The 12,033-nt window shown below is 26.1% G+C and overlaps 2 protein-coding genes across 3 annotated transcripts; one reads left to right on the top strand and one right to left on the bottom strand.

Annotated features, from left to right (window-relative positions):
• The first annotated feature begins 517 nt into the window (after positions 1 to 517).
• LOC126904798 (G-patch domain and KOW motifs-containing protein) lies at positions 518 to 1,875 on the top strand. The gene has a single exon (XM_050684054.1). It carries the CDS (start codon positions 641 to 643, stop codon positions 1,739 to 1,741), a length of 1,101 nt encoding a protein of 366 aa, XP_050540011.1. The 5' UTR covers positions 518 to 640; the 3' UTR covers positions 1,742 to 1,875.
• Positions 1,876 to 2,829: 954 nt separating this feature from the next.
• On the bottom strand, positions 2,830 to 10,148 carry LOC126904791 (dystroglycan 1). 2 transcript variants are annotated; one of them, XM_050684036.1, is made up of 17 exons: positions 10,030 to 10,148; positions 9,813 to 9,931; positions 9,320 to 9,497; positions 8,393 to 8,587; positions 8,060 to 8,188; positions 7,867 to 7,989; positions 7,643 to 7,798; positions 7,311 to 7,586; positions 7,134 to 7,253; positions 6,842 to 7,065; positions 6,641 to 6,778; positions 5,519 to 5,897; positions 5,250 to 5,453; positions 5,016 to 5,186; positions 4,649 to 4,960; positions 3,971 to 4,330; positions 2,830 to 3,276 (listed from the first exon to the last, which is right to left on the bottom strand). In XM_050684036.1, exons 3-17 carry the CDS (start codon positions 9,488 to 9,490, stop codon positions 3,028 to 3,030), a joined length of 3,207 nt encoding a protein of 1,068 aa, XP_050539993.1. In that variant the 5' UTR covers positions 9,491 to 9,497; positions 9,813 to 9,931; positions 10,030 to 10,148; the 3' UTR covers positions 2,830 to 3,027. The 2 variants fall into 2 exon arrangements, with proteins under 2 accessions (XP_050539993.1, XP_050539992.1); XM_050684035.1 differs by having other exon boundaries at positions 9,813 to 10,113.
• Positions 10,149 to 12,033: the final 1,885 nt, after the last annotated feature.

The raw sequence follows: 12,033 nt of genomic DNA, 5'->3' as shown, positions 1-12,033 counted from the left end.
TTCTGTTTAATTTATTAAATATTTTACCATACAATGCGGCGTAACAAACTAAATTTCCTATTATTAACTACATCTTTGTTCATATATATCAAACCTTGTCCTTATTTGAGGTCTTAGTGGTTCGGTAATATCCAATTTACCTATACTATTAAAATTTAGTAAATAGTAACTTAACTTGATTTTATTCTATCAATTTAACTTTACAAGTTAATAGAAAAAACGAAATAACTTGCCCACCTTTGAATTTGAATGCTTAAGTAGAAGCATACTTGATAATATCAGTAGCATATGTTTAGAAAAAGGTACGTTTACTTGACCACTTAAGTGGATGGCTATAAAAATGAGAGAATAATTTGTATTGATGATAAACAAATATAAATTCTATTACATCAAGTGAAATAGAATGTAAAGAATAGATGGGGATAATAAATGAGAGGGTACAGACTGAATAAAAATTTTCAATGAGCCCGTAATCTGAGTAAAATATTATTTGTAGATAACGTTATCATGAAAAACTGAACGCGTATATTAACGTTTACACACTATTAATTGAAACTGAAATCTTGATTACAATTTATATTATTTTTAAATTACTTTATTTATTTGAGTTGTTAGTTGAAAAAAACACTTTTTGTTAAACATGGTTGATGATGATAAAAAAATTTCGTTTTCTTTTAGTAAAGTCTCTGTAAAGCCTAAAGTGATATCTGTTTCTAAACAAACACAAGAAAAATGTATACAGTATGTTGAATGTGTTGAAGAGAATTCAATTAAAATATTAGGCATTAATAAAGAAGAAAATATTGGTCCTTTAGTAATACCAATGCCAAATTCTGTCAAACATAATTTATCAATTAAGCAAGAAAAAGCTAAGCTAAATAAAGAAGATGATGTTATACTTAACGATAGACCCTTAACTTTAGAAGAAATGGCTGTACGTGAGTTGCTATCTAGTAATAATGAGAACGAATCTGAAGAAGAAAAAATTATAGAAGTACCAATGATAGTTAACCCTCCTGATGGTAAAGAAGAATCAACAGCTGAAGATTATTTAAATGTTCCTATTCAGCAATTTGGGTTAGCTATGCTTAGAGGAATGGGCTGGGAACCAGAAAAAGGTATTGGAAAAAACGCTAAATTAGTTGTTTCTAATATGCCAGAATTAAGACCTAAAGGTATGGGACTTGGAGCAGATAAACTTATAAAATCAGCACCAAAAAGTAAAATAATCAACGAAGAATTAAAACTAAAAGCTGGATCATGTGTACAGTTCATATGTGGTAGACTTGATGGCCAGTATGGTCATGTTGTAGGTTTTGACGAGGGAGCAGCTAGAGTCATTGTAAAAATGGCTCGTAGTAGTCAAATGGAAAAAGTTGGTGAAAATACATTTCAATTAGTTACCAAGGATGATTATGACAAAAATAGTAAAGTTCTTAATATTAAGGAATATAAAGAGTATCATCAAGGGAAAAATTCTGTATCAATGTTAAATGATAATCATAAAATTGAATATCAATCTCAGAAAAATCATGAATCAGAAATCAGAAGAAAATCAGAAANTCATAAAATTGAATATCAATCTCAGAAAAATCATGAATATCAGAAGAAAAGTGATTACAGTGATCGGTCCAGACACTATAAATCAAAAAAGAGTAAACATTCAAAATCACCTCATAGAAAACATAAATCTGACCATATAAAACATAAAAAAAATAAACATAAGAGATCTTCCTCTTAATATTAAATACTTATTTTTTATATTTATTTTTGCAATTGTAAATTCTCAAGTTATAAATGTATTATCTCTCCATTTGTGTAAATACATTAATAATAAATATAGTTCACTTTTTTTTTAGTATCTATTATTATTTATTTAAAGTATTTTATTATTTTTGATTATTTTAAAACTTGTTACAAATATAATTATTTCTCTGTTACAGAATCAAATATGTGCACTTTCTAAAAAATTATACTTGTATAAAACTTGAAAAATCAAAAGCACATTATACTACATGATGTTATATTAAAACAATATTATTAAAGTTGTTACAAAAAATTAACTACAATATACAGATAAATTAAAATATTTTTTGTATAACAAGATACAATTAAATCAATTAACTTATTTCCATCAAATATGAATATAACACATTGTGTTCAATCATCTAAATACAAATTTACTTATACACACTTACTAAATAAAACTATAATAATTTCTAATTAAGAAGTTTAATTAAATGATTTTGAAAGTATTTTTCAAATTGATTTTTAAGTGCGTATATATCAACAGTAATAAATACAAAAAATAAAGATTATTTGAATTGAAATTGATGGAATTTGATAGGAAGACTTGTAAATTCAAAAAAAAAAAAAATATATATATATATATATCGTTTTAAAAATATAATACTGTTTTTAAAACTATCTACATCATAAGATTTACTAAATAAAAAAATCACACAATACATTTTTAAATCTAATATTTATACATAATTAAGATCTTAATTTAATTATTTATTACTACTAGTTTGTATAATTTGTCAACTAAAAATTATCAGTAAAATATAATTAATGCAAACATAATATTAAATTTAACAACTATAGTTGATGATGAATGATACATATAATAAATCAATAAAAAATTGTTTTACAGAAATCAAAACAGTTGCTAATAAGAATAAGAATTATTTTGTTATAAATTGTTTTTTACACAATTATAAAATAAATATTAATCTAATTTGGTACAATAAATTTTAATCACCAAAAAAAAAAAATATATATATATAGCTAGTATGATATTAAGTTCTAAAAATTCTTTGAATACAATGAATAAAATAAAATAAAAAAATCAAGTTATAATATAAACTATTAGAATTATTTCTTTTAATTAGCAATTTCTTATAATTTAAATTTAAACTGGAACTGGAGTTCCAAACAATGACAAAAAAAATTTATCAGTCAAATTGATTTACGAGACCAGTTTACAATATATGTAAAAATCTACATATACATATGTCAGGCTTTTTAAGGAGGAACATAAGGTGGAGGCTTGCGATATGAGGGTGTAGAAGTTGGTTTTGATCTATGATTAGAGCCAATACTTGTAAATGGTGGAGGTGGTGGTTGATAAGGTGAGTCTTCTGTGTCTGCTAATAAGGCAGTAGTAGCCATAGGAAAGGATCGTTGATATTCAGGTGGTGGAAGTGGTGGTTTTTCTTCTCTCATTATTATTGGAGTTTTATTAGTTGGTTCTAGTCTTTCATCGAGTTCATCCTAGCAATAAATTTAATTTGTGATAGTAATCAAAATAATTTTCATAAAATGATTTTAAGCAAATGAACTATATAAAATACATCTATACTACTAAGGCATTACTATGAAAAATAATATATTTTATGATAAAAAAATTGACAACTTTTACATTACATGTTTTTTAACTTTGACATCCAATGTTAACTAGAAATGCCATAAGAATTTTTTTTTTATATAGCTTAAAGTTAATCATCAGATTTAATTTAATGTTTAATTGAAGGTGTTGGGATATCCAGAATATGTCAAAAATTTATAACTAAAAAAATACCTTATTATTTGAATTAAAAATCATATTATAGTAAAATTTATACATTCTCAGTTTTATACCAAAGCTAAAATATACATTAGAAAGGCAATTGGAAAAAAAAAGGTTCATATATTGTATAAATGTTACTAACTATTAACATTGGTTGTTTTATACAATAATGTACTATGTTGACAGTTAGATAAGAGTTAAAAAGTTAAATAAAATCTTTGAATTTAAATATATAAAATAAAATATTGAAAAAGTAATTAAAAATCACTAGCATTTAAATTGTTGAATTCAAAGTTTAAATGTGTAGGTTACTATTTTAGAAATATTTTTTATTGGTATTGTAAATTTGACTACTCATAAAAATGTTTTTTTTATCTGCTGTATGTAATGATTTATTACCTGAAATATAACTGGAATACCACGACTACGAAAACTTTGTCGTTCATTATCCCCCATTCTTAATTTAGTAGAGGGTCTTCGGCGATATAAGAAACAAGCTAGTAGTCCAGCAATAAATATCATAGCTAAAATGATTATAGCTGGAACAATTAAAGTGAAGAAATATTGATCTGTTGTATCAAATAACATCCATATATTATCATCAACAGATAAAATGTTTTTTGGTGGTTTTCGCCGTACTTCAATAAATCCACCTTCACACATACCAGTTGGTACAACATTTGCACTAATGACATGAAATGATGTACTCATAATTTTAGCTACATTTTCTTTCAACTTTTCTTCATCATTTAACAAAATCTAAACATATTAAATTGGAATTTAAAGGGATTATGTAGTTTTTTGAAGCTATGTTTAAGATAACCAGAAGGTTTAACTTATTTCTAAAATTTTTATAAATATGACCTATGGTATTTTTGAAATAACTATTTTAATTTATCTAATTTATTTTTACTTTATTCTTTTTTTAGATTTTTTCAAAAGAATATTCAAGGGTATCAATTTTTTTTAACAGTTTAATTACATATAATTCAGAACAAAATTTTATTGCTAATATAATAATATTTTAAGATAATAATTCATAAAAATAATTAGAAAATGCTTAAAAATAATACATACTTTTCGTAAATAAAGAATTTTTTTTTCATCACACTTATTGGTATCTAATGTTTTATTGTACCAAGTCACCTTAGTCATACTGTTTACTATGTTAATATCAAGTAATACAATATTGGATGTATCGCTATCATTAAAAAGTTTGGCTAAATGCTCAATGAATATCTTTTTTAATTTAGCTGAGCTGTTAAATTCTTTAAATTCTGGCTTTTTAAAAATTATACTAAATTCAGCAGTAGTTAAGGGTTTAGTTCCATTGTGTATAGATACAACAAGGCTGTCATGATTTGATTTTCCATCTCTATCTGTACATATCTGAAAAAAATAAAAATTAGCTATGTTTCAATTTAAAGATATATTTTAATCTTACCAACTGATATTCAGAAAAATTTTTATCACTCCACATTGGAATTCCATAAAATTCTTGATTTTTAGGATCAAACTGCAACCAATTATTTGAAGGTACTTGCGAACGATCAATAGTCATTAGTGATAACTTCAATCTTCTTGAAGAACCATCATCTGGGTCATAGAATGTATCCTAAAAGACATTAGGTATAAAATAAGAAAACTCAAAAAACATTTATACCAAATATGTATTTACTTCAGGCACAATATAAGATAACAATTGCCCATAGGAAGCATTTATTAGATCAACTGGATTTCTTAGTACAGGTTGGAAATTTTGACTTGATATAGGTGGAGATGCACAATTACTTAAACCTTCCCAACTGATATCTTCTAAAATAACTGATGTACCCAGTAGTTTTGTAAACTTATTATTATTAATTTTTTGTGGCTTTAAATTCTGCAAATTAATTATCAACATAATATTTTAACTTATATATAGAAAAATTATAATAGAAGACTTACACTTAGAATTTGTAGTATTTGTTCATTGGGGCATACGTCTCGTGGTAGAGTATCATTAGTCCAAATAAATTTTATACTTCTTCTATCTTCATTAGCCAATAATACAGCAGGGTTTGGTATATCTAACACTGTAATATTATTAGTATCACAAGAATAAATTGCAGCAAGCTTTTCAATTATATCTAAACTCCAGCTAACTGGGCGAGTCATAGCTAATGAATCTGGTTTTAAATGCATTTGTAATATGATCTTATGATTAATAGCACGATAATGAGGCAATTGATGAACTGCAATTTCAAGAGTATCATTTACAGTTAGTTTACCAGAGTCTTGTGCTTGAATAATGACTTCCCATTTTGAAACATGTTTATCTAAAGGTCTACAAATATATTTTAAATAAAATTAGAATAATGCTTAGTAAATTATATTCTTGTATTTTTTTTCAGATTATATAATGTATAAAATTTGGAAAAAAATAATTGTAACAATATATTAGATTATTTAATTAAATATGACTGTTTAGTCAAAAAACTTGAATGTTTTTGTTTTATTTTTTTTATATCAATTATAATATCATTATAATAGGAAAAATAATTTAAACTGTATATAAAGTAGAACTTTTAGTTTAAAATAATAAAATTATTTTCAGAATTTGCTACTCCATTTTTGAACAATTTTTAGGAGAAAAAAAAACAAATTTGTTTTACATTCAAATTTAGGAAAATGGAATTTAACATTTTTTCTTATAATTTAATGAAAAATTATTAAATGTATCTATTAATTACATTTTTACAAAAAATAGTATGTAAAATTTCTATCAAAAAGTTAATTTTTAAAAAATTAGAGCAAGCTGGTTGTTGCAGCTAATCCATAAATTAAAATTAAACTATATATATAATTAAATGGTTGTACCAAAGAAAAAAAAAGACAATTTAAAAAATCAACCATATCACTATTAATAATTCCAAAATTAGACAGGATTATTGTTTTTTTTGTAGAATGGAAGTTCTTGAAAACTTAAAAGAAGTTTTTAATTTACCAAAATTCATGATTTAAATAACATATTTAGTATTATAATTAAAATTTTAATACATATTTAAAATATATAAAATTAATACATACAATGCATATAATATTTGATTTTCCTGGTCAAATTCTATCCAAGATAATAATGTTGGATCTGTATTTAATATTGATAATTTTAAATTTTTCACATCACCATCTTCTGAGTCATAAAATACAGTATTAGGAATAGCATACCTAAAAATGTGTTAAAATTTTAAATTAATAAGTTAGACTTTAAAATTGATACAATAATCATACTTTAAAGGTTTTCCTGCAGTAATAGGTAGTTTGGAAAATTTTTTTTTTACAAACGGAGGCGAGTTGGAATCATCGAAATTTGTTGTTGTGGAAATTGTTGTTGTACTGCCAGAATCGCTGCTGATAATTTCTTTTACTTTGTCTTGAGCTAAGGCAGGAGTTTCTGTAGACACATTCTCATCAATCATAGTAGTAGCATAAGATTCATTCATGTCAACTGATTCCTACAAGACAAAACAAAGTATTTGAACTTAGTTATACCAGTTGTTTTATTATTATTTTGTTTTCATACAGCTAATTCAGGTGTTGTAGGTGAAGAAGACATAGACTCAAAAAATGTTGGAGTGGGTTGAATATTATTATATGATCTAACAACACCATTTGGATCTACTGAGGGTACTTGACTTGAATCCTAAAGTAAAATTTAAAATTTGAAAAGGGAAAATATTTTACTTTATTATATATTTACCAATACAGGCGAGGGACTTATAGAGTCTTTTTGGAAATCCATAACTGATTCATCTCTACGATGATGTCTATGAAGATGATCTGTATCATATTGATCAGGCAAAAAAACTGGAGATGGCTCTACAAGTGTTTTTCTTGAATCAGGAATAATTTCATCGTCATCCGAAATATCATCATCATCTTCATCATTGTTGATGTCATCTTGAACATTTTTTTTTTCTTCAGAATCTCCAATTTCAAAATTTGTAATGACCTTACTATGTTTCATTCCATTTACCTTCATGCATATTATATTTTTTATTTTTAATAAATAAATAAATAGCTTTATCATACTTGACGCCGTCCTCTTAAAGGGTTCAATGAATTTACTAATCTATAGCTTGTCACTGGAAGTTGCAGTACTTCGGACAATGTTCCATCAACAGCATTACTTTGCATCTGACGAACATGATCAATATGTTCTAGCCAAATACTTCCTCCACAACCAACCTTACAAATTTATATTAAATAACATACTACATTTCTATTTAAATAATAAGATATGAAATATTATTTACCTCCCATAAGACAAATGATGTGTCATTATATTGATGTTTTTTATACGATTGTCTCTCAGTTGACACTAAATAATCCATTAACCATGATGATACACTTTCTTGGGGAACTAAAAGCACTGAGTCCTAAAATTCATTATTAACAATATAATAAGTTTGTAAAATATAAGTATTGATAAAAATAACAATTTTTTACTTGTGGAAGATTCAAAAATCCAGCAAGATTTTTTAGGGCAATTAGTCTTTGTAAAGGTTGTATGCTTTTGAAGTTCATTCCAATTACAAGACAAAGAAGTATTGAATCTTCAGATACCTTGCATCGTTTCTAAATAAAGAATAAGAGAATTTCAAATATTAATAATTATGAAAAAAGGAACGTTCATAATTTTTTTTTTTTTATAAAACTATATTTTATAGAATAAAATTTAATTGATAAAAAATACAAATTTCATAGTCAGTGTCATATTAATATTTTATTTCATAAAGGTGAAATAATAGATTTATATAATAATAATAGGTTTGTGCTAACATTATTTCGAACATTTTTCCATTTTAAAGGTGTAACTCTAATATACGCTACATCAGAAATTGATTTTCGACTTTTATCTCCAGCACGAACTAATAAACCATCACGAACATCTTCAGGTCCTGGAATACCTTCCAGTTCACCATCTTTACTTTGCACTAACCAGCTTGGTAGTCCTCCACCATCTTGACCGAGAAACTTAAAAAAATTATGAAGTATTTATTAAAAAAATGCTTAATTTAATAAATATTTTTCATTTTACTTAAAAATTAATACTATTTGTTAATTGATTTTCTAAAATAAAAAAAAATTAGCTTTTAACTATAATACCTATAAATAAATAATAAAATTATAGCATGTATTTCTTAATCAAAAATTTTAAAAGACAAGTAGCTAATAATTTTATGCCATTGTGAAAATTTATTAATTATGAAATTATACTTGATACTTACTTTGAAATAAAAATATTTAGATCATAGCACTTTAAATTAGAAAATTTAAACTCAAATTTAGTATTATAGTTAGGCTAAATCTAGGTTACTGAAGAATGGTTAAATCCAAGTTTGTAATAATGATTGTAAATTTATACTAGGTAAATAAAAATATAAACATTTTTTGCTACTATAAATGATGTCTCTAGGATAGATTGCTGTTAGGGGTTCAAATCCCATTCCTGTTATAAACAATTTTTAATTATGATCATATACAATTAAAAATAATTTGTTAGGAATTGGTATTCGACACTCCCAACAAATAATCTCTATCTACACTCCTATCTATATCCAAGAATTTTCAAATGGCTGATATCAAGCCTTTTAATAGTAAAAGCATTTGTTATTTACATTAATTAAGTTATAATGTAAGAAATATTTTTAATAGAAATACATAAAAATTATAAAACTTAGTTCACACGGAAAAAATAATACTTACATCAATAGGTCCAGTATTTTCAATAAAAGAATCATGGGGTATTTTAAAATAAAATAATTTTCCAACTGTTGCTACAGGTTCTGGAACACTCCACCATTTAGTTTTATTGTCCTTAGACTTGTGCGCAAATGCCAAGCTGCATATAAGTAAGACAAAAATGCTACCCTTCATTTGGACACTGAAATTAAAAATAAATTAAGGATTTTAAAAAGGTCATACTAACTATTTATAGGGTTTGTTTTAAAAGTTTTCAAAATTAAACTGGAACCAGTTGTGAAAATGTATGCTAAGAATACTGAAAAAATAATATTTCTACCATTTTATTGAGAAATAATCAAGTTCGTGATGAATATATAACACCCACACATATAAGCAAATAAAGACAAATGTTTTTATGATATGATTTTACAATGGAAAAAATGTATATATACATATTTTCTACTGAAAACTACAATTGTATCATGTTAAATGAAAATACTGTAGAGTTACTTACTTTTTTAAGCAGTATTTAAAGGTAAAAATGGCTAAATTCTAAAAGGCTGCTAACCGGTGTCTAAATACCTAATTCTACACAATGGTTGACCAACATTCACTTATGATCTTATGACTGCACTGCACCAACAATCATAAAAGTATATTGTATTTAAAAAAATAGTAGTGGTAATGATGAGTACGCAAAAATAGTAGAGGTGGTAATATTAGATAAGTACTTGTAATTGTGGAGGGGCGTTACTTAAGTGTTCACGTATTATTATTATTAGTCAAAGATTACACTGAAGCGATGTATAAATTCTTGTTTGCTGACAGCTGATTTGTTGTTCAATAAAATTTCATGTAGCAAGAAAAAAAATAGGTAAACCAGCAGTTTGTGTAATCAGCTGCTTTAAAATGGTAGCTGATAACACTTATGGAATTTACGGTTAAAAAAAAATCATATCAATTTGTAATAGTGACAAGTTATCAGTATACCCAATGTTTAATATTTCTTGAATTTTTTATAATGGAACACCAAATAGGTATAGAAGCGTTAATTGTCTTTTTATACATACAACTACATGGTAACTTTAAATTCAAGCAAAAAGAAAACGAATAAATGGTCAAATAAAATTTAAGAATACTCTTTCAAATAATTTAATAACTTTTTTTAGCTTTAATGCGAAGCTGAGAAGGTATTAATTTTACTATGATGTGATTTTTTTTTTTGTGTTTGTTACCACTTTTTCTCAACTCTCACCGAACGGATTTCTTTTAACGATACGTCAAAATATCACAAATCGTATCTAGTCGAAGACATCACCCTCCAAAATTAAAAAAATTTCCCTCGTTCCCCGTAAATGGGAGAAACCTCCAAAAAAATTACAAATTTTAATATCGCTAATTTTCGAAATTTTTTTAAATTAAAACTGCTATAACTTTTACAAAAAATGAACAAATCAATATAATTTTTTTTTTTGGTGCATAATGTTTTTACCTATTATTTAATATATTTTTTTTTATTAATCTGACCCTTTACCTGCCCATAGGGGGGGGTTCAAATTGATAGCTTTTTCATAAAAAATTAACTTTTGAAAGTGTTCCTGAAAGTATGACACTTTTATATATATCTTAAATTAAAGCTAATGTAATATACTTTATTATGAAAAATAAAATTTCTGACTTTATTTTGTCTTCACGGTTAAAACATACATCAAAGTTAATAAAAAAATACGATTTTTGAAAAAAAATTCTATTTTTAAATTTTTGGCTGTATAATTTTTTGAAAAATGTATGAATCATTATAATTTTTTTAAGATAAGTACCATTTATATTCTTCTTTTATGCGACATATTTTTTTTTTAAATTATACCATGTCTCTTTATATATTTATATTATATATCTTCTTCTTCTTTTACTGGCATTCCTACTCTCTAAGAGTTTTTGCCGCCATTACTACGCTTCGCCACCTATCTCTATCTTGGGCTGTCTCTCTCCAGTCTTCAACTCCAAGGATTCTTAAATCTTCTTCTACCACGTCGATCCATCTTTTCTTTGGCCTCCCTCTAGGTCTTTTCCCTTGTGGTTTTCATTCCAATGCTACCCTGGCTATCTCGTTCTCTCTTCTTCTCGCTATGTGTCCTAAACATTGTATTCTTTGGCCCTTAATAAAACTTGTTACCGGTGCTATTTCCAACATGTCATATAGTTCACTGTTGTACCTTCTCCGCCAACTTCCCGTTGTTTCATCGATGACCGGTCCGCATATTTTCCTCCACACTCTGTGCTCAAAAGTCCTCAGGTTTCTTTCTGTTTGTTTGGTCGTTGTCCACGCTTCGCAACCATACGTGAGAGTCGGTCTTATAATAGCCGTGTACAATCTTGCTTTCGTTTTTCTAGATAGAATTTTGGATGTAAAGAATTTAATCATTGTGTAAAACGTTTTTTGGGCTTTATTTATCCGAATACTTATTTCCTTTGACCAATCATTCTTTGTACTTAACTTTGCTCCCAGATATTTAAAATCACTAACTTTTTCGTATGCTAAATTCTCCATCTCACTGGGGTCCTCCCCACTATCTAATAGTTCCATTATCTTCGTTTTCTCAGTATTTATCTCAAGACCAATTTTCTTCGCTGCTTTTTCTAGCACTCTGGCAGCGTTAGCTGTGTCTGCAAGCGAATCGCCAAGTATATCCAAATCGTCAGCGAATCCGAGGAGCCGTATCTTATTCTGGCCG

The sequence above is a fragment of the Daktulosphaira vitifoliae genome, unplaced genomic scaffold, assembly GCF_025091365.1.
Source record: "Daktulosphaira vitifoliae isolate Bord-2020 unplaced genomic scaffold, ASM2509136v1 Scaffold_4, whole genome shotgun sequence".
Classification (NCBI taxonomy): Eukaryota; Metazoa; Arthropoda; class Insecta; order Hemiptera; family Phylloxeridae; genus Daktulosphaira; species Daktulosphaira vitifoliae.
The sequence above is the reverse complement of the archived record's forward strand: the minus strand, read 5'-3'. Positions and strand labels throughout refer to the sequence as shown.